The following is a 27,222-nucleotide window of genomic DNA, read 5'->3' on the forward strand; positions in this document are numbered from 1 at the left end:
TAAATCCTGTCTCACAGGTTGAAACCTCTGAAGGTGAGCCACATGTGCAACACCCTGAGAGAACCTTCCACTCAGAGCTGGAAAATGTAGAAGCTGCTCTCCAGAGATTTCCTTCCCAAGCTTGTGGTTTTCCCCACACATCCACAGAGTCCATAACAGGTATGAGTAGGCAGATTAGATTCAGTGTCCAACCCCACTGTAGGAGACAGCCATGAACAATACCTGGCGATGGACTCAAATAGAAGTAAATGGTTCACGTTTTAGGGGCGAGCAGCCTTCACACTTGACTTGCAGTACCCTGCTCTACAATCCCTCACCTCCGCCAAGGTGACATGAGAGCCGTCTCGGGGACTCAGGTGGTTCATACCGCCCTCAACCGCTGCCCAGGACCCTATTCCATGGAGCGCAGGGCCCACCATTGTACCATGAGCAGCCTCCAGTGCCTTCCCCAAGGATGAAGCGTGATGCCCTGACACACAAGGGATGCAGCAGGTGTGAACCTTCAGATGATGACTCAGATGGGCCAGCACCAATCCCTGAGAGTGGATCGTGCACACGCCAACTTGTGTCTCTTGCCCAAGGCATAGAGCGTTTTGACCCTAATAATGAGGAATCAAACACTGATGATTATCTTAGGGAAGTCGAACGCTTAGACCTGTGCTGCCCATCAGCACAGGAGAAGTTGAAGCTCATCTGGAAGACAAAATCCAGGAGCGTCCATGTTTTCATGGAGAGCCTGCCCTCTAGAATCCGAGACCATTATTCAACCCTCTGTGAAGCTTTAAGGGAAGAATATTCTGTGTACACGGACCGGGCCTCCACAACACTTGGTGCTTTCTCCATCCAGCAAAATAAAAACGAAGCACCCAGAGAGTATTACCAGCGCCTGAGAGCCGCTTACTTCCAAGGTGGTAATGCTCCCAGCATAGAGGAGGAACATGCTTTTAAATCTCTATTCCTCCACAACCTTCATGAAAGTGTGCGATATGACGTTACTATGTACAGTAGAACAAAAACCCTCACCATGCAAGAGATCCGTAAATACACTCAGATGGCGTGGGAAACGCGTGCACGCCCTACTAATGGATCAGGAGGTGAGGTTAGAGTTTTACAGGTGCACACGGAAGAAGACTGTGGTGCGTTAGAAGGCACCAATTCAATTCAGTTTATTTATATAGCGCCAATTCACAACACATGTCGTCTCAAGGCACTTCACAAAAGTCAGGTACATACATTCCAAATAATCCTAACCATTGAACAGTGTAGTCAGATTCAGTTATTTATTCAAATTGGATAAAAAGTTTTTCTATCTAAGGAAACCCAGCAGATTGCATCCAGTCAGTGACTTGCAGCATTCCCTCCTCCCGGATGAGCATGTAGAGACAGTGGACAGTCACTGGCGTTGACTTTGCAGCAATCCCTCATACTGAGAATGCATGTAGCGACAGCGGAGAGGAAAAACTCCCTTTTAACAGGTAGAAACCTCCAGCAGAACCAGGCTCAGTGTGAGCGGCCATCTGCCACGACCAACTGGGGGTTTGAGAGAACAGAGCAGAGACACAAAAAGAACACAGAAGCGCACTGATCCAGAAGTACTTTCTATGGGAAGGAAAAGTAAATATTAATGGATGTAGCTCCTTTAGTCGTTTCACCTAGAAAGAAAGAACAGATAAAGTCTGATCCAGTTTTCAAGGTTAGAGTCTGAAAGAGAGCACATATAATTAGTTACAGTAAAATCTCAGTCAATTTCCATGTCTAGGAGAGAGAAAGGGTTAAACACTAAAAGACAGGGCTATGTGGATCATCGGTAGAGGGTGAGCATTAAGTTGTTGGCAATTAACACAGAACTCAGAAATATCTCTCTCTCCAGCCTTCACGGGAGAGAACTTATATTTCTCACAGCGCACAAAAACATCTTCATCAAAATCCCAAGAATCCCCAAAATCCCTTTCAGGAGTCAAGATATATATATACACAGTCATCTCATAGTTGTGCATGTGAGACTTTTGACCAATCAGATGTACCCTTTCACTTAGGCACATTTTGGCACTCACAACATTGATTCTCGGTTGCAGTCCCAAGAATAGAAGTCCAGCTAAACATCTGGAAAAGATCAGATTGGCCTACGTGACAGTTTACAATAACAATTTCATCACTTATCTGGACTGATGAACTTTAATGTCAAAGCGACCTGGCCGGATTCAGGATATCATAATTCTTTCCAGCTGGACTATTTCTATCCAACCTACAAGTTTGCTTCTACAATAACAAGTCCATTGGTCATTCCTCATGCCAAGACCTTTTCTCTAATGTAATCTGTTCCCAGGCAGCCCTGCATGTTTACTCAAAGTGAACAATTCTTCACAGAATTCATCTTATAATGGTAAAAACAATAACAACACTTTTAATCTAACAAACAAAGCTTTATGCTTCCACATATTCCCCTTAATTAGGTTTTTAAGCTAACTAACAGCTGAGAGAAGTCTTATATTCATATTGTAAATATCCTGTGAGTATATGTGATGTATTTAAGTGAGTAAAATGAAATAAAATGTGAACGATTATAAAAGGTAGTGAAATTACTTTATGTACAAAATTAATAAGCAACTCTAAATGATTGTTCTTGTTTAGGTTTGAAATTTCGGGTTCAACTAAGTAAGATCCTATTTAGAGTTCCTATCCGCACATTATTTAAACTGTGTTAGACTATGCTAGACTAAACCTATTCACTAATTAGACCAAATCCGGCTACTCTGTAGCTCTTCCCAAAAGTCTCCTTCAGGAACACATCTCATCAACTCACCCATGGACAAACATCCATATCTGTCAAACTCACAAACCACGTGTAGATGAAGGGGACCTTCAGGCCAGCTTAGGGTTAAGAAATAAAAAATGTTTTCTCAAATTATGATTTTAAATTATAATTCTTGATAAACATTAATTAATCAATAATCATAATTCTTACAACGGACTTCACAGAAATGTCTCTCGTCAGCAGGGAACAAAGGAGGCTGGTAACCCAGAGAAGCTTCAAATGGTGAACGCCTGGTGGCAGCAGATACATGGGAGTTATGGGTGTACTCCACCCACGGCAGGTACGCACTCCAATCTGCTGGAACTGAGGAAGTTACACATCTCAGGGCGGCCTCAAGTTCTTGGTTCATCCACTCTGATTGTCCGTTAGATTGAGGATGGAAACCTGAGTAAAGACTAACAGTAGCGTTAAGGCAGGAGCACAATTGTTTCCATACCTGAGCGGTAAATGGAGGCCCATGGACTGAGACAATGTCCTGGGGAATGCCATGGAGACGGAAAACGTGCTTCACCACAAGCTGGGCGGTCTGGAGAGCCGTAGGCAGTTTCCTGAGGGCGATGAGATGGCATGTTTTAGAAAACCTGTCAACAATTGTAAGGATGGTGGTCATACCTTTTGACTTGGGCAAGCCCGTCACAAAGTCTAGAGATATGTGGGACCAAGGCCTCTTAGGGATGGAGAGAGGCTGAAGGATGCCGGCTGAAGGTTGGTTGCTGGATTTGTTTCTGCAACAAGTGGGACAAGAAAGGACATAACTTCGGACGTCCCGATGTAAAGATGGCCACCAGAACCTTTGGCTGATGAGGGCAATGGTGCGGCTTATTCCAGAATGACAGGTGAATTTTGCTGTGTGGAACCAGTGAATGAGCTTGGAACGGACTGCTGAAGGGACGTAGCTGCGATTGGTAGGACCGGTACCTGGGTCAGGCTCGGACAGGAGAGCCTGGTCAACCAATTTGGGTTCAGAGGGCTCCTTGTCCTGGGGGGAAAACTGCAAAGACAAGGAGTCTGGTTTGAGGTTTTTAGTCCCAGGGCGATAGGTGATGTTGAAGTGGAAGCAAGAAAATAATAGGGACCATATAGACTGTTGAAGCATTTGGCGGACTGTAGGTATGAAAGATTTTTGTGGTCAGTGAATACTTGCACAGGAATCACTGCCCCCTCCAGTAGGTGACGCCACCCTTCAAAAGCCAGTTTTATGGCTAATAACTCTCGATCCCCCACATCATAGTTTCGTTCGGTGAGTGTCAAACAATGGGAGAAAAAGGCACATGGATAAAGCTTATGATCCGAATCGGAGCGTTAAGAGAGGACAGCTACAACGGCAGACTCCGAGGTGTCAACCTCTAGAATGAACTGTTTGTCAGGTTGCGACTGGACCTAAATAGGGGCGGAAGAGAACCGGTTCTTAAGTTCGAGGAAGGCTGACTGAGCTTCTGGAGACCAGGAGTAGATAGTCTTGGTAGAAGTGAGCGAGGTCAAAGGAGCGGCAACCTGAGTGTAATTTTTAATGAACCTCCTTTAAACATTTACGAACCCCAGGAAGCGCTGTAGCTGCTTACAAGTCTCAGGAATGGGCCAGTCCTGTACAGCCTTGATCCTTTCTGGTTCAGCTCGGACCTGTCCTCCCTCAAAAATGTAGCCCAGAAAGGTCACTGATGAGAGGTGAAAGCCACACTTTTCGGCTTTAACATAAAGTCGGTTTTCTAAGAGACGTTGAAGGACAAGGTGGACATGTGTCTTATATTCTTGGAGGTGTTTTGAGAAGATTAGGATGTTGTTCAGGTAAACGAAAACAAAGATGTCTAGAAAATCCCGTAGGACGTCATTAACTAACACCTGGAAAACAGCAGGAGCGTTGGTAAGGCCGAAAGGCATTACCAAATATTCGAAATGCCCGAGTGGTGTTCTGAAGGCTGTTTTCCACTCGTCACCTTGTCGAATGCGGACAAGGTGATAGGCATTACGAAGGTTAAGTTTGGTAAAAATGGTGGAGCCTTGGACTGGTTTAAAAGTGGAAGACATAAGAGGAAGGGAGGTATTTGTTCTTTATTGTTATGTTGTTTAGACCTTGATAATGGATGCAGGGACGGAGTGAACCATCCTTCTTGGAGACAAATAAAAATCCTGCGCCCACTGGTGATCATGAGGGACGAATGATGCCTGCAGCTAGGGATTCATTTATGGATTTGGTCATGGTTTCTCTTTCTGGTTTGGACAGATAAAGACGACTGGAAGGTAGGGGGGCCCCAGGGAGCAAATCTATGGCACAGTCGTATGGACGATGGGGAGGCAGTGAGAGCCGGATGTTTGCTAAACACCTCCTTGAGGTCATGGTACTCTTGAGGAATTTGGGTGAGATCAATTGGGTCATCCTCTACAGCAGACTGGAGGCAGGAGGAGAGGCAGGGTATGGACCATAAGTCAATAGTGAGTTTGTTACAATTAATGTGGGGATTATGTTTCTGAAGCCAATTGAACCCTAGGACTACAAGGGGTGGATTGGGTTGAGAAGACATAAAATTCAATAACCTCTCGATGATTTCCGGAGATGATAACTTCCAATGCGATAGTTTGGTGTGTAATCCTGGGTAATGTTTGTCCTCCCAGAGCAGAAACCTTTATGGGGATAGAGAGAGGGACAGTCTTAATGTTGTGGAGTGAAACAAATGAAGTGTCCATGGTGCTCTGCTCGCAGCCAGAATTAATTAGTGCAGGGAAAGACACAGCCTTTTGATTTAACATGATAGTGCCAGACAGAGTGGCTCAGGATTTGTCACCTGATGTTTCGTTTCACCAGTGCTCCCGAAACTACTGGTGGACCCTGTCTTCTGGCCGCACTGGACAGGCAGCCTTAAAATGTCCCTTCGACCCGCAGTACAGACATTCACCTTTTACAAACCTTTGTTGACGTTCCACAGGTGATAATTGGATGTGTCCCACCTGCATGGGTTCAGGTTCAGGTGGCTCAGGAGATGGCCTGTTGGAGGAACTGCGGGGAGACAGGTTAGTTTTTCCCGGGGGCACCATAGCAGGGTTAAATTTCCTTGTCCTGTCTTTTGTCCCTTTCCCTCAGATGGTTATCCAACTTAATGGCCAACTTGATCAGTTCAGCCAAAGAACTGGGTTCATCTCTAAGGACAAGTTAATCCTTTAAAGAGTCATTTAGGGAGTGAAAAAAGGCTCCCTATAGAGCGCTGGGATTCCAGCTTGAAGCTGCAACGAGGATGCGGAACTCAATGGAAAATTCAGAAACAGATTGATTACCCTGTCTGATTCTCCACATCTTTCTGGAAACTTCTGTGTCACTGGGTTTGTGATCAAAAGAGCTGTAATTCATGAATGAATTCTTGGAAAGAGCATTCAAAATGAGGATACTGTTGAAAGCGGGCTTCAGCCCACCTTAAAGCCTTTCCCCGAAATAACCCTATCATGTAGGAGATCTTAGCATCATCACTGGGGAAGGATTGAGGCGAGCGGTTAAAAACCAAGGTACATAGTAAAAGGAACCCACCTGACAGACGAGTCCACATTTCGAATTTATTTTGGATCATGGATATCGAGTCCTATGGGCCAAAGAGGAAAAGAATTATTCAGACTATTATCAGTGCAAAGTTCAAAAGCAAACATCTGTGATGGCATGGGGGTGTGTTGGTGCCCATGGCATGGGTAACTTGCACATCTATGAAGGCAACTTTAACGCTTAAAGGTACATATAGGTTTTGGAGTAAGATATGCTACCGTCCAAGCAACGTCTTTTTCAGGGATGTTTCTGCTTATTTCAGCAAGACAATGCCAAGCCACATTTTGCACGTTTTAGAACAGTATGAAACACTCAGGCTCTGTTTACACAACATTTTCTGCTGAAGTTCCGTTTCTACTGTTCGTTTACATCACAGCGGGGCACGGTTTCTCTGACACTGGCTACCGACCAGTTAATCAGCTGCTTCCAGTTGTAAAAAAAAACACCTTGTTGCTATGGTTATGCAAAACAAATGTCCAAAAGTAAAAATGTATCATCAAAAATCCTTCCAGCTGCACAAAGTTCAGAAAAGTGCAGAAAAGTTCAGGAGTGGGTATGGTGACGTCACGAGGGGTAGAGTGAGGTTGCACTGCCACGGCCGGAACGCTAGGGGTCTCTGTAGGAGAAGAAACAATTAGTTTGCATGCTGTTTAGTAATGCTGCAATTTGTTCCATGTTTTGAGTCGTTTGGTTTTGTTGTTCTACCAAACTTTGTAGGACATCTTTGTGGGTAAGTAGTAATGTTTTCTGTTCGTTAAGCGCTGGTGTTAAGGCTTCCGCTGGGTCAAACTGGGTCATATATAAACAACATCCAATATTGTAAATTTATTTTTCAAAGAAAATTAATTTTTATTCACAGCAGAGGCGTTAAGAGTTCTTAAAAAGAATATATCAGAATCAAAGTAACAGATCTACTCCTACATAATGCCACTTTGTACAGCGTGATTCTAGAATGCAAAACCTCAACAAAAAAAAAGCACCTGTGTGATTTTTGAACAAAGCCAGCAGAAAAATATATGTAGTCATAGTCAGAGAATAGAGAATTTGTCCGTTGTCTGATCGAAGTCAGACACCTCTCTTCATTTAAAGATAATGTTCAAAAATAAAACAAATCATCCCAATTCTGCCACAACTGTCATTCTGGACACACAACCAAAACATTGCTCTTTGCTTAACACAGTTGTTTTGGTGAATGCCAGGTTCGTTATGTGACTGCAAAGATAGAACAAGCTTTATTTTATTTAGTATGTAGTTTTTGTTAGTAACTAGGTGTAATAATGCTGTAAAAATGTTCAGACCTGTAGCAGTTATATAGCAACTTATACATTGAACATCCTGAACTTTCTCTAGAAGCAAATCCTTGCTATCTGTTCTTGCAAATAAGCTCAGTTTTATTTCATACTATTGGTGCAGAAGTATTGCCTGTTTGGCTTAAGTCCTGCCAATTAAACCATCTGTAATGAAGCAGAGAGGGTTGCTGTATTCTTTGTTTTTCACCAGTCACACTGATCACATTGGAGTGGTGGGTATGTCTTCCTCTGGCAGTGAAAATGCCTCCTTACTAAAAGAATAATAGCTTCTTGATTTGAAAATGTACCAGTTAATGAATATTGCAATCTAAATTGCCAACCCATGTACTAATAAGTATCCCTCTTGCATTAAACTGTGTGTTATTGACTGTTATTAGTATGCTTGTATAATTCTTGTGTTCAATTATTGTGTGTGCTTGTTGGTTTCAGTCTGCAGTTTAACAACTTGGGTCCTGATTCTTGTATCCTTCTGAGAGACCTGCTTCTAGATCCCAAGACCTGTATTAGTTCTCTACAGTAAGACTGCATGTATATTATACATTCATATATAGAATTATAAATAGGTGGATATAAATATATCCATCCATGTTTTCATTTGCTTAATTATGTCAAGCTTGAGGGGTGCTGATGTAGTGGGCTGAGTCTTATCGAGAAGTTAACTGTCCAGAGGCAGGTACACCACACATTCAGAAACCTTAAAGCAAATTAATCTAATTGAAACTGAAATTCTCACTTTTAAAAATATGAACATGTAATGTTTCAGAAATGTGGTAAAGCAGAATTCTAAGGGCCTGGGGCCTCATGGACGAAGCGTACTTGCGCGCAAAAACTTGCAGCGCAAAGTTTTATGCACAACTCGGCATGTACAAAGAAGAATGTTGCGTTTGCTGGCCACGCAAACTTTTTCAATCAACAATAGACTACAGAGAACTAAACCTCACCTAAAAACAGTGAAATATGACTCCATTTAGTTTTATTTAATTCATGTAGCATCAAACCTGATGTTTTTTCATGAGTTTATGCTTTTATGGTTGAAACCTGAGAGATCAAACTGAATCACATTTAGCCTCATACCATAGCTTAACACACCTCAGAAAATAATGAAAACAACCTCATTGGATGTAAACCGTAAAACGTCCTCTGTTTTTGTCATCTGTAGATGTAAATGCGATTGGTCTGTGCGCTGAGGAGCATAAAATACATCTAAATCATTTAAGGGGCACTTTTATTCTTAATGAATAAGAAGACAGTGTTGGATTAGCAGATTAATTCCAAGCCCGGTTTGTTGATTCCTATGGTGGACAAGTTGTTGACAATCACACAAGTCCATAAATACCTGCGTTATATTGCACCACGGAATTGTGGAATGATGGGAGTTTTGGCACAGCTGGAGGACTTTTTCCAATGGAAAAAGTTGGAGGGAGGGCTTTTTTTCAGAGATCGCACTGATCTGCTTGCACATGCATGTCTTATTAGCCAGTTTAGAATGCCCAGGGCATGGAGCTGGCCTCAGTGTAACAGAGGGAAACCAGGAGGAAACGTGCTTTACCAGTGCCAGTTCAAGTTCTCACTACGCCACAGTCTTTTTAACCGGAGCTTTTCAGATGGTGCTGACTGACAGGTCTGGTGTTTAACGGTCATCCCTGAGCCGTACCATGCCAGCCATATGGGACGGCGTCATCCATATGCTGCTCTGGTATATAACATGCAGTGGCACAATGGCCTCGTCAACTCATGATTCCTTTATACTATCAAATGATTATAATTAATCTAATAATAATAGTTGTGTTGGGAACAAACCTCCTGGCCCGATGGTTGGCTACTAGTTCATAGTTTTTTTCTGTGACATCCTGAATGGTTGTAAAGATTTAAAGTTCTTCACATAGTGTGTGTGGTCACAGTTTACCTCAGTCAGTCAGTCAATCAGTCAGTCATTTTCTACCGCTTATTCCATAGTGGGTCGCGGGGGAGCTGGTGCCTATCTCCAGCAGTCTATGGGCGAGAGGCGGGGTACACCCTGGACAGGTCGCCAGGCCATCGCAGGGCAACACACATACAACCATGCACACACTCATTCATACACCTAAGGGCAGTTGTAAGAGACCAATTAACCTAATAGGCATGTCTTTGGACTGTGGGAGGAAGCCGGAGTACCCGGTGAGAACCGACGCATGCACGGGGAGAACATGCAAACTCCATGCAGAAAGAGCCCCAGCTGGGAATCGAAGCTAGGACCTTCTTGCTGCAAGGCAACAGTGCTACCAACTGCGCCACCGTGCAGCCCCACAGTTTTTTTGTTTTTTTTTCACACTTTACCTAATAGAAAAATTGGAGGTATATTCACGTCATTATGATGATGCTTTGAGCTATGAATGAGCTCATTGCAGCAGCTAGACAGCGGCGTTTGGGTTATATACACATTGTAGAACGACAAACGTTTTATTTTCAGCCAGGTTTGAGTCACTGATGTCATTCAAGAAGTTGTTGGTTTGCTGTAAGTGGCTACAAATAGCCTTCATGGTGTGTCAACACAGTCTCTCTTAGCGTTTTCCACCGAAAGGAACTGGTTCGGACTGTAACAGCATCGTTGCCAAGGTTATTTAGACACGTGGTGGGTGCCTTCTGGTTATCTCTGCTACTTTGCATATGTATTTATGGCCGGAGACTGGGCGGTTCAAGCGCCATGTGCAGCTGCACAGAATTCACCACAAATTGGGATCATGCCGGGCTCACACTGAACGCGGTGCAGATGTGGTTCAAATGCGGTGCGGTTGTGCGGCAGAAAGCCACTCACACTGCGCTGCGGCCAGTCCACCCCAGCCCTGGCTCCGGCTGTGAAAATGTCGCTCCCGAGACCATACGTTTACGTGGATTCATGTGCATTCTTGGAGTTCACGCAAGAACTACCCCAAACATTTAGCAAGTCTCTCATAAACAAAGCCCGTGTTTGGCCGTATTTTGACCCCGTGTCACCGGTTATAAAGTACTGTTCACGTTTTGGAGCATACAGGCAAAACAACAGAGGAAAATCGCTCTCTGTTCCCTTCTGTTGTTATCCATCTAAATGAGTAAAAACAGCTATGGATTTCATTTTCGATGGCAAAACTCAGTTTTATTATATTTTTTGCACATGAACATATGCCAGGGCAAAACAAGTTCGGGAAAATATAATTGGAAAATAATTTTTATGTACATAAATGTTCAATTTACATTCTTTGCTGGACAGTTATGTTGGAATTATGAATCTGAGAATATTATTTCATATTTAATATTAATATTTTCATATTTTATCAAATAATATTTGGGTCTGTTAAGGGTTGTCCTGTGATTACCAGCCCAGTAAGGCAATGGTATTAGGACAAAATAGAAAGGTGTGAGACGAGCTCTGACATTATTGAACAGCATAAACTCTGCACATACAGGTCTTTCTCAAAATATTAGCATATTATGATAAAGTTCATTATTTTCCATAATGTCATGATGAAAATTTAACATTCATATATTTTAGATTCATTGCACACTAACTGAAATATTTCAGGTCTTTTATTGTCTTAATACGGATGATTTTGGCATACAGCTCATGAAAACCCAAAATTCCTATCTCACAAAATTAGCATATCATTAAAAGAGTCTCTAAACGAGCTATGAACCTAATCATCTCAATCAACGAGTTAACTCTAAACACCTGCAAAAGATTCCTGAGGCCTTTAAAACTCCCAGCCTGGTTCATCACTCAAAACCCCAATCATGGGTAAGACTGCCGACCTGACTGCTGTCCAGAAGGCCACTATTGACACCCTCAAGCAACAGGGTAAGACACAGAAAGAAATTTCTGAACGAATAGGCTGTTCCCAAAGTGCTGTATCAAGGCACCTCAGTGGGAAGTCTGTGGGAAGGAAAAAGTGTGGCAGAAAACGCTGCACAAAAATCTGCTGAATAAAACCAACTTTCTGGATGACCATTTCTCAACGGTGTCTAATTAGCTGCCTTTATTTATTGAAATAATATTTGAAGAAATATTATTAAGGGAGTATTTTGGAAAAGAGCCAAATCTTTCTGGAGAAATGGGCTTAATGGTGTTTACGTAGTTATCAAATCTAATAAATGATGTCCAGTGACTATTATTCACTAGCTTGAAAACTAACAACCTTTCTGTTAAATACTCTTTAGTAGCAAGCACGTGTTCTTACCGGTTAGCAGTTGAGCTAACAAAGAAGCTGATAGCTTAGCACCAGAATCAAACACATACCTTTAAAATACCAGGGTTAATATAAGGGTTAAAATGCATAAGCGCGGACGGTGCGTTATGATCAATGTTCTGTTTAAAAATCACCCTTTAAATAAAGTTTGTCTTAACTTTAAAAACATACAAAGATTACAAACCGGCACGTGTGCTGCAGATAGCCTGCTAGCACTAAGGTAGCCGAGTTTCACACAAACAAAACTTCATAAAATGAAAAACGTTTAGATAATTTCATCCTAACTGTTAATCTGCCCAAACCTAACCTGAACTGTGGTGAGGAATGTTGTCCAAAAGACGATGAAGTTTGAAGAAGGTATCCACAGTGAACAAAGGGTTAGCTTCCCACTAACCTCCAGCTGTGGATTAAGAACGACTCATTGTCCGCCAACGCCACTGCACGTTACCACGGTGGTGCGGTCTCTGCTGTCTTCCTTCCAGACTGGGAGACCACTAAGCTCGGCTTCATAGAGACCGCTTCTCTGTAGGGAACTTCTCAGGGACAATTTGCTTGACAGGCCTCAGAGGAAAAAGTAAGTAACTCTTACACCTTAATTCCCCCGTTCATGAATGAAAATACCGGATACACAGACAGTATTTCATTCGTACTTATCTTTGCATATGATCGATGATCGTATGGCTTCCATGGATCCAGTTGAAGAGTTTATGTCTGTTTGCCAGCAAAGAGACATCAGCGCGCTGGGCCTCCCCTGACCAGTCCCACTAGAGGCCGTGTGGAAAGAGGGCGGAGGTAGCAACAGCTGTGCTTTTATTTGGGTAGTGGCGTCACAGGAAGTCCGCAGTTATCCCGTTTCCTGGCTGTGCCGGAAGAAGGTTAATGCACTTTATTTTGAAAAGTTCCAGAAGAGTTCGTACCGGAGTTTAATGTTGAAATCCATGACTGTGGGTCCCAACAGTTATGTGACTTTTTTTTTTTTTATTAGCAAAGCTATAACGTACAGATAGCCAACTCTTACCACAAACTATTTTTATGTTGCTATATTACATTCAGGCTTAAATATTGTGGCTGTTTATGATAAACTCTGAACTCTTCAAACACACAATGAATAAAGAAAGAACACGGTGAGTCTCCAAAAAAAATAAAAAAACGAAGCGAGACAAACCTGTAAGAAATTCCTTGACACACATGTTTGTGTTTTATATTGTTTGATTTTTAGCTGCACATTGCAAGTTATGTCGAGCAACCCGGTTAACAAGCTGTGCCTGCACCTGTGGTGTTGTCGGCCTAGACAGAGCACTGACCAACTGCCTCATGTGCGCACCAATGGCCTAATGGCAGAGAGCGTGCTCTGCTTTGGTCACAGCTCTGCCCTACTGCGCAGTGGCCTATAATCCAGACGAAGCAGGATGTAGTCTTTGCCTCATTGGGTCCATCCGGACCACAAACATATAGTATCTCCTTGCAGGACAACTTCAAACTCAGCCTTTTTTCCAAATGAACAGAGAAAGGAAATAATTTTGCGATGAATAACCTGCTGCTGTGAATAGCGATGACAAAGCTTAACAAACTATAACAGTCCATAAAAGCAGGAGCACAACAGAACAGGAAAAATCGGCAACTGAAATATTCATAGTGATGCAGCGCAACAGCCCCTGCATGTTTCAAGCGCAACGGCAGAGATAATCTGTTCACTTTACAGTAGCAGCAAGCCAGTAGCACACGTAATTTCCTCATTTAAATATTCTGTCTGCACTGCTTTTGCACCTGTTATCCATTTCACAGGCAATCTTTGTAGATCGCCAGCAACACTCCCACTTATTGCATGTGCAGTGTTTTTTTTCTTTTGCACAAGCAATTTAGAGCTCCTTATTTGGAATCTTCGAAGATCAAGTCCTAAGTGTTTAAATTTAAGGCAGACTTATTTTGGTTCTTGAAGATGCCTCACTTCTTGTCCAAAAGCTCTTGTCAGTGTTGAACACGGCTGGAAGTAACAGGCTTAGAAGTTGTACTCAGAACAGTCACACTAATAGGGTTGTTAATGTTGCATAAGTCACTGACCCGACACTCATTTCTTTTCAGTTTGGGATATACTCACTAGTTGAGGGCTTTCTAATGACAACAATGTGTGAGTTGTTTTGGTCTCAATGAATGAATGGCTGAGTAGACAAATCCGGGCTGCAGAGTAGGTCTTAGAAAGATGAAACCTGAGGCCAACTTCTCTGTTTAGTGTTGGTTTTTCATGTTCAACACAGATGGCTTCTTTTACTGCTCTCCATTTGTCTTTGATGGCCAAATGTGCAAAATATAATATTTTCAAACGAGTGTCCTCTGTCCTTGAGATGAAAATGTACCACTGACTCTTGACCCGATGAGTTTACTCTTCTATGTTCTGCGATCCATTTGCGTTACCATGTGAAAACAGCAATGAGCACATTTTGGACTTGGATAGCAGGTTGTTTGTGAGAGGAGTGAAGGAAGCCATCCACTGTATGATAAACATGAAAAACCAACACTAAAGACTAAAAATGCTTTGTGACTGTATGTTTTAAAAGTGATGTCTAAGAACAACAAGATTACTATAATAGAACTGAATTTTCACCAGGAATTGAATAGAATAAGAACATTTTAAATTATTCTTTTTTTTTTCTTTTTAAAAAAAAAATTATTCTGACACGAGTAGATATTGTCTGCGATGACAAGTAAGCCAAGGTAAATAAATACATAACTTTTAAAATTAGCATTTTTATTTAATTAGTTCATTTGATTAATAAGTCCATTTCTTATGGTTGTACTTCTGTTTAAATGATGTTTTCTGTAAAATAACATAATTTTACTAAGTGTCTGAACATCCCATTTTGTCCTCTAGGCTCTGTGGTAACCCACTGCTAGACTCTGGAATTCGCATCCTGCTGGAGGCCCTGTCAGAGAACCAATCACTGACGTACCTATCTCTGATGCACACTGGGTTCGGGGACAGTGGGGCCCTGGAGCTGGCTAAAATGCTTCAGCAACACACAGGGCTCCAGGAGCTCAACGTAGCTTATAACCTTATCAGCAACAAGGCAGCTCTGGTTCTGGTTGATGTCTGCAGGGAGCATCCCAGCATTCATACTGTACAGTAAGTATCTCCTTCTGCATCAGTAGTTTTCAAAACTAGTTCCTATTTTCATTCCTGTTTCATTTAAAGACCTAGATTTTCTTTACTTCATTATTGAAAATAATTGGACATGCTTTGAAAGCCTCAATATCAGCGCCTTTCTGACAGCATGGTGGGAATATCTAAAAATGACAGGGTCTTCACTAATCCCTTGCAGACATACACCCATCTGGAAAAACCCATCCTACAAAAAAATAATATGATAAACTTTCCAGATTGGAGGAGTAAAGGAATTGAATACCTGGAACATATATTTGAAGGAATTTATTTCATCCCATTTAACACATTAATTATACAATATGGGATGGACAAGAATACATTTTTAGAATATCAACAAATTAAATCTATAATAAAAAATAAATTTAGGCTTACAAATGTTGGGTCACAAATGCCATCAAGTGTACTAGAGTTCCTAAAACTCAACCCCCCCCCCCAAATTAATGACTAAGATATACAGCATATACACTGTCTAATATAGATTAATCAGTTTCCCTTCCTATTATGAAATGGGAGGTAGACTTATCAGTTAACTTTGACTGAACATTTTGGTCTCAGATATGTTCCAGAACTTTTAAAATGACTGGTAACACCAGTTTCCAATCAATACAATATAAAATCCTTCATAGAGTATACTATACAGGTCAACGGATGTTCAGGATGGGTTTTGCACCGTCTAATACTTGCTTACACTGCACAGGCAATATACCTGACAATTACAGGGTTGGACAATGAAACTGAAACACCTGGTTTTAGACCACAATCATTTATTAGTACGGTGTAGGGCCTCCTTTTGCGGCCAATACAGTGTCAATTCGTCTAGGGAATGACATATACAAGTCCTGCACAGTGGTCAGAGGGATTTTAAGCCATTGTTCTTGCAGGATAGTGGCCAGGTCACTATGTGATACTGGTGGAGGAAAACGTTACCTGATTCGCTCCTCCAAAACACCCCAAAGTGGCTCAATAATATTTAGATCTGGTGACTGTGCAGGCCATGGGAGATGTTCAACTTCACTTTCATGTTCATCAAACCAATCTTTCACCAGTTTTGCTGTGTGTATTGGTGCATTGTCATCCTGATACACGGCACCGCCTTCAGGATACAATGTTTGAACCATTGGATGCACATAGTCCTCAAGAATGGTTTGGTAGTCCTTGGCAGTGACGCGCCCATCTAGCACAAGTATTGGGCCAAGGGAATGCCATGATATGGGAGCCCAAACCATCACTGATCCACCCCCAGGCTTCACTCTGGGCATGCAACAGTCTGGGTGGTACGCTTCTTTGTAGCTTCGCCACACTGTAACTCTCCCGGATGTGGGGAAAACAGTAAAGGTGGACTCCTCAGAGAACAATACATGTTTCACATTGTCCACAGCCCAAGATTTGCGCTTCTTGCACCATTGAAACCGACGTTTGGCATTGGCATGAGTGACCAAAGGTTTAGCTATAGCGGCCCGGCCGTGTATATTGACCCTGTGGAGCTCCCGACAGACAGTTCTGGTGGAAACAGGAGAGTTGAGGTGCACATTTAATTCTGCCATGATTTGGGCAGCCGTGGTTTTATGTTTTTTGGATACAATCCGGGTTAGCACCCGAACATCCCTTTCAGACAGCTTCCTCTTGCATCCACAGTTAATCCTGTTAGATGTGGCTCGTCCTTTTTGGTGGTATTCTGACTTTACCCTGGATACCGTGGCTCTTGATACATCGCAAAGACTTGCTGTCTTGGTCACAGATGCGCCAGCAAGATGTGCATCAACAATTTGTCCTCTTTTGAACTCTGGTATGTCACCCATAATGTTGTGTTCTTTTCAATATTTTGAGCAAAACTGTGCTCTTACCCTGCTAATTGAACCTTCACACTCTGCTCTTACTGGTGCAATGTGCAATCAATGAAGACTGACTACCAGGCTGGTCCAATTTAGCCATGAAACCTCCCACACTAAAGTGACAGGTGTTTCATTTTCATTGTCCAACCCCTGTACATCCACACACTATGGTTATGTACACCGGTTCAGAGGTTCTGACACCTGATATGTGAAGACTTATCAAAGTATCTGGGATGTAATATTTCACCTTCCCCCTCAGTTTGCTTGTTGGGCAATATAGATGATGTAACCATAGAGACAAATTCAGTTCACATGGTTTTCGCTGCCTTATGTATCGCTAAGAAAACTATCCTCATGAATTGGAAAAATAAAAGCCTTCTTAATATTAACCAGTACAGAAACCTTCTTTTGGATTATATAAGTCTTGAGACAACCTCTGCCTCCACATCAGATCAATCTCTCTGGGCTCCCTTAATCGGCTCCATCACCTAGTGGGGGTGGGGCACCTTTGGCATCGTCCTGTGGGGCATTGTGGCGGTTACGGTGGGGAGTCTGAGTTTGGAGCATTTGGGGCGTCCCTGGGCTGGGGTCGTTGGGGGGTCTGGCGTCGGTACTGTGGTGCCAACCGGGGTGGGGCTTTGGTGGCTCTCGAGGGCGGCATCTGGTGGCTGCATGCAATGCCTTTGGGGAGCCTATGCCGGCGGACGTAGGTTCCTCGCCTGGTGGCCGGGCTGCTCCTGGGCGGGTCTGGGATGGGCTTGGGGGCTCTCGGATCCTGGGGAGGGTCACCCCTGGGCTGGGGTCCGTGCTGGGCCGGGGAGACTTTGGTCCGGGATTTTGGGCCGGCGCATGCTCTGGCACCCGGCACCGGCCCGGGGGCCTTCGGTGCATTGATGGGCGTAGGGGCCTCCTAAACTGGCGAGTAGGTCCTAAACTGGCGAGTAGGTACCATCTCATTGCAGGTGCTCTCTCCTTCAAGGAGTGCACTCTGCTGGTGAGGCGGAGGATCTGTGGGAGGGGGTGGGGCGGAATCAACCTGGGTGTCTAATGTCTCATGTGTTCTGGGAGTTTTTTGAATGTTGGGGTGGAGGTGGGGGGTTGGCCTTGGGTGGGGATGGGCATCGTTTCGGATTCTGGTCCTTGTCTGGGTTCCGGTTCCTGACGCCGGTCCTGGTTCTGTCTGGAGGAGGGGGGTCGGAGGGGTCTGCATGGTGTGGGCGGGCGGGCTTGCCGGTGGTCTGGTCTCGTCTTCTTGGTGGGTTTTGGTTTTGGCTCTGTGGGCTCTCTGCCTTTTGTGGGCTTCGGTTTGGGTTTTCTCGCGGGGCTCCTTCTGGCAGGGATATGGGGGCGGGCATGTTCTTGGACCTGGATGCTGTGGGTCTTCTTCTCACAGGGATGCACTTTCACAGGGGACTTTGTTTTTGGAGGCCTTGTGGGGGCACATTTGCATGGTGTGGGCTTTCTGCAGTATCAATGCAGCATTCTGTCCTCTGCTGTATGACGTTCTGTGGTGTTGGGGCGGTGAGCCTGTGCATGGGGGCTCTGGCCTCTATGTGTGGGTGCTGCGGGGCGGGCGTCGCTGGGCTCGGCGGTTACATCGGGCTTTTTGGCCTTATACTGAGGTGGGATTTGCTTGTCTGCTAGGTGTACCCTGGTGGGTGGTGTGTGTTTGGCGTTGGTGGTCTTCACCGTGCCCCTACCAATGTATGGAAGGATGTGTGGTGTTGCTGTGGCGTTGGCTCAGGGGGAACCGCAGCTTGGCTTGGCTCTGTCGATTTGCTTGGCTCGCTTGGATGTTGTTGGTTCTGTGTCTCGGGGGCGAATGCGGCCTCTTTGCTGTGCGTGCTGTGGCCTTTCTGTGCTGCCCTTCTGCTTGCTGGGCTGGCGTCTTTCCCTTGGGCACGGTGGTGGGCGGGGTGGTGCATCGTGGGGTCTGCGGCGGGCTAGAGGGTGGTGTGAGGGCCTGCAGCGTGTGGAGTGGTTGTGTCCTCTACTTGGACGTGGGTTCACCCGCATCTGGATTGGCTGAGCAGCGATAGTATAGCTGATCTGGATAATGTTTCTACCTGGGCTATCGTTGCAGTGGCAGTGATGTGGTGTGTCTGTGTGGTTGCGGGGGCTTGGTGGGGGATGGCGGCCCCGAGTGCTTGCCACTGGCCGGGGACCTCTTGCCGGGTGAATTTGTCCCCCAATTCATGTCGGGGTTTATTGGGGGAGGGGGGCTCATGGGGTTGGGATCAAAATTCATTGGGGGGTTGGGACTATTTTATTCTGTGGCACTCTGGTTGGCGGCTGGTTTGGACCATGTAGACCCCTCTTTTGTATATGGCCCCCTCTCTGGATGAGGATTGGCGCTGTTGGGGACGCCCGGGCTAGCCCGGACCAGGTTCAGGTGCCGGGGCGATCTACCTGTCTCCAACCCCGGAGGGAAGGGGAACACCTCCCGGGTCCGGGGGCTGGTTGTCCTTGTTGGGTATCGGCACCCGGACTTGGGAGTATAGAGTACATATGGGGTGTGTGAATGAGTGTATGACGTCCATTGTTGTTTGTCTTTACGTTGGGTGTGTGGGTGTGAGTGTTTTTATGTGTACATATGAGGTTGGGAATGTGTGATTGTGACTGTGTGTGCCTGTTTTGTGTCAGGTTGGGTCTTGGGCTGCTCCCCCTCTCCTGGATCAGTTTAGGCCTTCCATTAAATGTAGGACCTAATCCCTCTCCACCACACTACCTGCCGGTGGTTGGTGTCTCTGTCCGCAGGTGTACTTGTGGTTCTCAGTGTCTGGGCCTGGGTGCTTTGGTGCGTGCTGGCTCACTCCCGGTGGCTGCTTGCCGGGGCCTGGACCCCCTGGCCTCGGTCGGGCCTCTGCTTGGGGAGTGATATGTCCCTGGGTCTCGGGTTTCCAGGTTCATGGCTGGATCTACTGGGGCGTAGACAGCTGCTGGCGGGGCCTGTGGGCTCGTCGCTGCAGCTCCCTGGGGCTTCTGCATTGTGGCTGGTGGGTGATTCCCCTGGGACTCTCCCTTGCTCTTCTCTGGAGGGTTGCGGTAGTCCCGGCGGTGGTTCTCCTGGGATTCCTGGGCTCTGGGGGGCCTTTGGATGTCTGTGGCTCGGATCTCCTCCGTATCTGTCCTGGGTCCAGGGGGGCAGGTCTGCAGCTCCTCACACTCACTATTGCATATTTTTATGGAGAAACTTGGTATACACAAGCGCTCTCACACTCAGACCCACAGGTGTTTAGATTCAGGTGTTAACAGATACACATGTTCAATATTGAGCTGCATTTACCACTAAACACATCTTGCATTCATTAGTACCATGCACTTCTCGGTAAAAAAGCTGGTAATATGAACATTTCTGCAGGTGTAAAAACAAGCAGGGTGTTATCTTGTATTCTCTTCATCCTTCCTTCTTTCCTCCATTCTATTCTCCTTCTCTCCCCTTTTCCTTTTTGCCCCCCCTTTTTTCTCTCTTTCATGCTTTTCATTTGTGTCTCCTTGTCCGTAACAATTGAAATAATCCCAAAGCAGTTTCTAATAAAGTTTTTTTTTTTTTTACATATCAAGCAGAGCTTTAAAGTGTTAGCTGTAATGCTCCACTTGTGAAAGTAAACCTGTTGGGCTTTTTCTTGGCACTCAGACAACAATTCTGAGTGCTACTCTGCCAGACAGGACACAGTTAAAAAAAAAATGGATTGGACATTCATGTAAAAATACACAATGCTTTGTTGTATTCGACAGCTAGTGTGAGAAATGTCTGAGCACTGATTACCAAAGTACAAACGTCTTTTTAAGGGTAATAATGTGATATAGTGTGCATAAAATAGACAAAAAACATAACTGCTTTTAGTCTGTTTTATGAGTCACACCAAATTGGATTCAGGTTGGATTGGTTGATTGAAGGCTTTTAACCAGGAGATGTGTACCTATTCAGGGGGTAGATGCTCTGTTACTTTGTCCAGAAAAACAAAGAGAAAGTATAAAATTTATGGCAGGAATTTCTCCAAAATTAGCAGAGTAGAAAGAAAGATGATGAGTAAAGGCAGCAGTGGCGATTGCTCTAAGACTGCAAGGGAAGCTCAGCTTCCCCTAAAATGTCAAACAAAAAGTGATCAAATATATACTGTTGTGTGTACATGTCATTGACTAAATATGCGCTACAACGTGCTCAACGTTTGTTCAGAATTAGCTTCTTCAGAATCAGAATCAGCTTTATTGCCAAGTTCGTACATACAAACAAGGAATTTGCCTCTGGTACACTTTGCTCTTTTGTTCTGTTTTTGCATTACAGAATATACAAATTTACAATTTACAATGTACAATATACAATGTACAATGCAATATTCTGCATTACAGAATATACAAATTTACAATTTACAATGTACAATATACACATATCTAACAAAAAAGGTGCATTTGCAACATCTGTATGCTGTTGTTTTGTACTCTATTGAATATTCATCAGAGAAACAGCCTGGGGAAGAAACTGTCTCTGTGGCGGCTGGTTTTAGTAAACAGTGCTCTGTAGCGGCGGCCTGAAGGTAAAACTCTAAACAGTTTATGTGCAGGGTGTGTGGGGTCGGCAGAGATTTTGGCAGCTCTTTTCTTGACCCTAGACCTGTATAAGTCCTGGATGGAGGGAAGGTCAGCTCTGATTATTCTCTCTGCAGTCCTGATTATTTGTTGCAGTCTGGACCTGTCCTGTTTTGTGGATGAGCCAAACCACACTGAGATGGATGAAGACAGGACAGACTGAATGATGGCAGTGTAGAAGACCAACAGCTCCTGTGGAAGGTTGAATTTCTTGAGTTGCCACAGGAAGTACAGTCCCTGCTGGGCCTTCTTTCGAACAGTGTCTATGTGTGAAGACCATCTCAGGTCCTCAGAGATGGTGGTTCCTAAGAACCTGAAGTGGTCCACGGCCGATACAGTGTTGTTGAGGATGGTGAGGGGGGTGTATGGGGGTGGTGTTCTCCGAAAGTCCACCACCATTTCCACAGTCTTGAGTGGGTTTAGTTCAAGGTAGTTCTGACCGCACCATTGTACCAGCCGATCCACCTGCTGTCTGTATGCAGACTCATCACTGTCCTGGATCAGTCCAATGACAGTGGTGTCGTCTGCAAACCTAAGGAGTTTCACGGACGAGTCCGATCAGGTGCAGTCATTTGTGTACAGAGAGAAGAGGACTGGTGTTAAAACACACCCTGGGGGGCACCAGTACTTATTGATTTGGATCGGGAGAAGATGCTCCCCAGTCTCACCTGCTGCTGTCGGTCTGTCAGGAAGCTGTTGATCCACTGACAGGTGGAGGCTGGGACGTTGAGCTGTGTGAGCTTCTGGTGGAGGATGTCTGGTATGATAGTGTTGAAGGCCGAGCTGAAGTCTACAAACAGGATCCTGGCGTATGTCCCTGGACGGTCGAGGTGTTGCAGGATAAAGTGTAGACCTAAGTTAACAGCATCATCTGCCGACCTGTTTGCTCGGTAAGCAAATTGCAGGGGGTCCAGCAGGGGGCCTGTGATGTCTTTCAGGTGCTTCAACACCAGTCGCTCAAAGGACTTCATGATCACAGACATCAGGGCTACAGGCCTGTAGTCATTTAATCCTACGATGGTGGGTTTCTTGGGAACCGGGATGATGGTGGATCATTTGAGGCAGGAGGGGACCTCACATTTCTCCAGTGACTTGTTGAAGATCCTTGTGAAGATCGGAGCGAGTTGATGTGCGCAGGCTTTCAGGCATGATGGGGAGACGTTATCAGGTCCTCCAGCTTTCTTTGTTTTCATGTGCTGAAAGAGCCTGTTTACCTCTTTCTCGGAGATCTTTAGTGCAGGCAGAGGATCTAATGGTGGGGGTTGGTTGCTTTATGGGAGGAATTTGTTCCTGAATGGGATGTAGAGGGGATGATTTGAGGTGTGAATGGCTTCTTGTCATGTCTGCAGTAGAAGCCATTCAGACGGTTGGCCAGGAGACGACTCTGTTCAGGATGGGTGGAGGGGCTCTTGTAGGCAGTCAGGTTTCTCAGACCGGTCCATACAGCCGAGGTATCACCAGTAGAAAGGCTGTTCTTAAGCTTCTCACTGTAGCTTCTCTTAGCTGCTTTGATCTCTTTTGTTAGTTTGTTCCTGGCCCGCCTGTACCGCGCCCAATCTCCACTGCTTTGAACTTCTTCCTTTTCCCTGCGCAGATTCCTGAGGTGTGGAGTAAACCGTGGCTTATTGTTCCCAAAGATGCAGAAGGTCTTGGTCTGCACACACATGTCCTCACAGAAACTGATGTATGATGTCACCACATCAGTTAGTTGGTTTAGGTCAGTGGCTGAGGTTTCAAAAACAGTCCAGTTTGTGCATTCAATCAGGCCTGTAGTATCTGCTTTGATTCCTCAGTCCACTTCTTAACAGTGTGAACCTTGGGTTTGGAAGCTCTTAGTCTCTGTCTGTAGGTTGGGATGAGGTGGATTAGATAATGATCCGAAAAACCCAGAGCAGCCCTGGTAACAGCATGATATGAGTCCTTTAAAGCTGTGTAACAATGGTCCAGTGTGTTTTTGTCTCTGGTGGGACACTTAATATGCTGTCTGTATTTGGGGAGTTCATTTGAGAGGTTTGCGCTGTTAAAATCTCCCAGTATTATGATGAAAGAGTCAGGGTATTTTTTCTCCAAGTCTGTAATCAGCTCAGCAAGATGTTTTTCCGCGGAAAAATATGAACCGATAATTATAAACGAGGAAAACTCTCTCGGTGAATAAAACGGCTTACAGATTATGGAAAATGACTCCAGATCCGGGCTACATGTTTTTCCCAGCACTTTTACGTCTCTGCACCAACCTTCATTTATATAAAAGCAGATTCCGTCTCCTCGCTTCTTCCCCAATAGCTCTGCGCTGCGATCCGCTCTGAGCAGCTGGAAGTCCGGCAACAGCAGTGCGCGGTCCGGGATGTTTTCACTCAGCCATGTCTCGGTGAAGCAGAGAACCGCTGATCCGCGGAGGTCTGTGATTTTACCGATGAGAACAAGCAGCTCGTCCATCTTGTTGCTTAGAGAGCGGACATTTGCAAGGTGGATTGAAGGCAGTGGTGTGCGAAGTCCTCTTTTGCGGCGCTTTACCAGCGCGCCAGCACGGTTTCCCCTTCGACGTTTTCGGCGCAGTATCCCATATAGAGCTGCAGGTTGCCAGGAGCTCAGTGAACCTCGGATCGATGAAAAATGGTGAAAGAAACCCAAGAGAGGACTCTCTGATGTTGAGAAGTTCCTCTCTACTGAATGAGACCACAGGATTGTTGCCCGACACCACAGAACTGTGGCTCGAAAAATATAAAAACACACAAAATACAAAAACAAAGAGAGAGCGAGGCTCCGAGGCTGCCATCGTCGGCGCCAGATGAGAAATATTACTTATCACTGGTAACGACGCGGCTTTCCTCTCACTCATTCCCGCAGCTTCACAGTGCTTTAAACAGTGAGTTCAGCGTCTCTGGGGGTCTATGGGGCAGCCTCAGCTGCTGCAAAAGGGGACGAGTCATTGGATAAATGCTGGGCTTTGTCCCGCCCATCGGATGCTCAGCGTCTCTGGGGGTCTATGGGGCAGTGGGCTGGCCTTGGCTGGCCCGGACGCTCAGCTTCTGCATGATGATTGGATGATCTGTCTGAGGCTGAATCCCTTTTTGATTGACAGTGAAATGAGCGAATCAGCGATCTTGAAATTGAGCTTCCCCTCCTTGAAAGACCAGCATCCGCCACTGAAAGGCAGCCAGCATGTCCTCCACTAGCCTTTTTTTATTTTATGAGCATTTTTTCTGTTGCAATGCATTGACACACCAAGAGTAATCATCAGTTTTACTGGTGCCTAACAATAATGTCCAGTGGCATACTAAGAACCTGATGTTGGACAGGCAGTGATTCTGAGCTGTGTGTCACCACACGTGGTAATAAAAAGAACAGAGATTTCATTCTCTTTACCTGATAATAATGGAGACTGGTAACATAATTAATGTTTCTAAAGGTGACCATCCATAGATTGTGGAGACATTAAGAGCTGTGAGCATTCTCAGCCCAGAGTGAGAGTCATTGCTTTGTTGGTGGAGCGCTGAACTAACTTCAACCTTACCTTCAACTCTGGTTGAATCAAACGCCAAGGAATAAAGATGGGTCTTGAGCACAGATTTAAAATGTCTGACTGTGAGCAAATAGACATTATCAGCATGATCGTAGTAGTCAGAAAAGTGATGAATCTCTCTTCAAATCAGCTGATGAGTATTATTGGCGTAATTACTCAGATTAGCCACAAATTATCTTTGCTGTACCTTTCCCCAAATGAACACAAGGGTAATAAAACACTTGCAATACCAATCATTAGCATCTGAACAGACCATCTTCCATATAGCTGCATCGTGACCTTGAAGTGGAATGTCCTTTCTTCTGGTACTGAAAGCAAACTGTTTTTTTTCAAAGAAAACAAATCATAAACAAAACTCAAAAATCCTGATGCCTCTCCTGAGTGGCTTCTGCGCTTCAAGCTGCCCTGTTACCTGTCTGGTACAGGTGGGCAGTCGTAGGAAGCTCCTCTAGAAATATGTTTAGAAACAGGAACTCTAACCTGCTGGAAGTTAGGCTTCCATAGTCCAACTAAACAACGGTGGAAATGAACACATTTAAAATTTGTAATAATACCATAATGATAGATATCAAGCAATAAACATGAAAGTTAGATAAAAGCATCCGAGATTTCCTCCTCAGAGTCAGTGTCGCTGTCAAAGTAGGAGAAAAAATGTGGCTGAACCTTGCTGTCCAGGCAAAGGAGCCTATTGTAGCCACCAAATGTTAAGAAATTAAGGAGAATAAGCATCATGGCGCATGTTTGACTGTCTCTCTGTTGCAGACGTTGCCAGTCCATCATCCAGAGAAAGGTTATGTGCAAATGTGTAGAGGTCTTCCCTGTATGTTTCCTATGTGTCTCTCACTGTGACGTGTGTGCAGTGAGGCAAATGACCTTATGATTTCCAACTTTCAGGCAATGCAATGGGCCTTAAGTAGATTCTGAAATAACGTTGCACTGCCCAAGGGATTATTGTGCCCTTGTAAGAACAGTGTTCTTCAACCACCTCTTCAATCACTCGCCAGTGATCAGCTTACAGTTCCTTGTCTTGTGGTGGTTCGATGTCCTCACACCTTTCAGGCCGTGGATGATCCAGTTGGAAGATGACTTGTGTCCTGGAAGCCAAGATGAAGCTGGAGGAGCTGGAGCTTTCCTGCAGCTTTCCTGGGTATCTAGTAGGATCTGATATGGGCCATTCCAGCGCCTGGACTTCCAGTGTTTTCTCCTAGATTCTCTGACCAGAATCCAGACGCCAGGAATAAAGGACTGGAGGGTGGAAGTGGCTGTTTCTGGTAATGCAACCTTCACCGTCTGTGAAACTTGAAAAAACACAGTGGACAGGTTTTGACAGTAAAACAACATCCTATCTTCACATAAAGATTTGGAATAAAATGATCTTGGCAATATCCCCATGCCCAAATTAGGAGACATGCCACACAGCACTTCAAAAGGACTGAGATTTGCCTGTGTCCTTTGTCTCAATCTCATATAAGTGAGAACAGAGCCTTCACAACGCTTGGCTAATTTTCAATTCAAAGTCCCATTCTCAAGCCTAAGTGCTTAACTACATGAACTTCATCAAAACATCCAAAAAAATCAAAATAATTGATCTTCTGACTTCACCTGGTATACTAGCAGTGACCATCAGCTAAATATTCTGAATATCAAAGGGTGACATGATGTTTGTGGAAGGTCGGATTACAGGTCAATATTTCCATAGTTTCAGAAAACCCAAAGAGAATTTTAAAAATTGTCTAATCGGTGGAGATGTAAAATTTCACAAAAGAATCAACACCATACTGTCAGAGAGGTTTTCAGAATGTGGTCTCAGGGAGCTATTCACCATTTATATAAACAAAGTACAACGTCTCTCTCGCATTGTCACTAAGTACTCACTGTAGGTATGAGCTACCCTTTTTCCCATGAGTGCTAAAACCTTTAGAACCCCATGTTACTTTATTCTGACATTCCCCTCTCCTGGTGCAGGGTCCAACCCATGCGACAATCCAGCAACAAATTTGTACAAAAATGGTCTAGTAACCAAGATCACATTACATAGAACTAAATAAATGAATTCTGACATAACTATGTGTCACTATGAATTTAACAAAAGCAACATAAAGAAAATCCAGATGTTTTTAACTGCAATTCAGTTCCATTAACAACAAAACACAAACTTTAGTTATTCAGTTCATCAATGTCCCACTTAGAAATTAGTCACATATAATCCTGATTTGTCTTGTATAAAGATGAGTATTAGATTAATGGACATCTAATGTAATTCGGATGCA

The 27,222-nt window shown here is 44.4% G+C and overlaps 1 protein-coding gene across 7 annotated transcripts in view; it reads left to right on the forward strand.

The window, feature by feature from the left end:
- nlrx1 (NLR family member X1) overlaps positions 1 to 27,222 on the forward strand; it is a 145,900-nt gene that overhangs the window by 93,227 nt on the left and 25,451 nt on the right. For 6 of the 7 annotated variants that reach the window (XM_047390769.1, XM_047390771.1, XM_047390768.1 and 3 more), the window contains 2 exons: positions 8,078 to 8,164; positions 14,717 to 14,968. In XM_047390769.1, coding sequence (XP_047246725.1) covers positions 8,078 to 8,164; positions 14,717 to 14,968 — 339 coding nt within the window. The remainder of the gene's footprint in view (positions 1 to 8,077; positions 8,165 to 14,716; positions 14,969 to 27,222) is intronic. The other variant, XM_047390772.1, reaches the window with a different exon arrangement.

Source organism: Girardinichthys multiradiatus, chromosome 18, assembly GCF_021462225.1.
Source record: "Girardinichthys multiradiatus isolate DD_20200921_A chromosome 18, DD_fGirMul_XY1, whole genome shotgun sequence".
Classification (NCBI taxonomy): Eukaryota; Metazoa; Chordata; class Actinopteri; order Cyprinodontiformes; family Goodeidae; genus Girardinichthys; species Girardinichthys multiradiatus.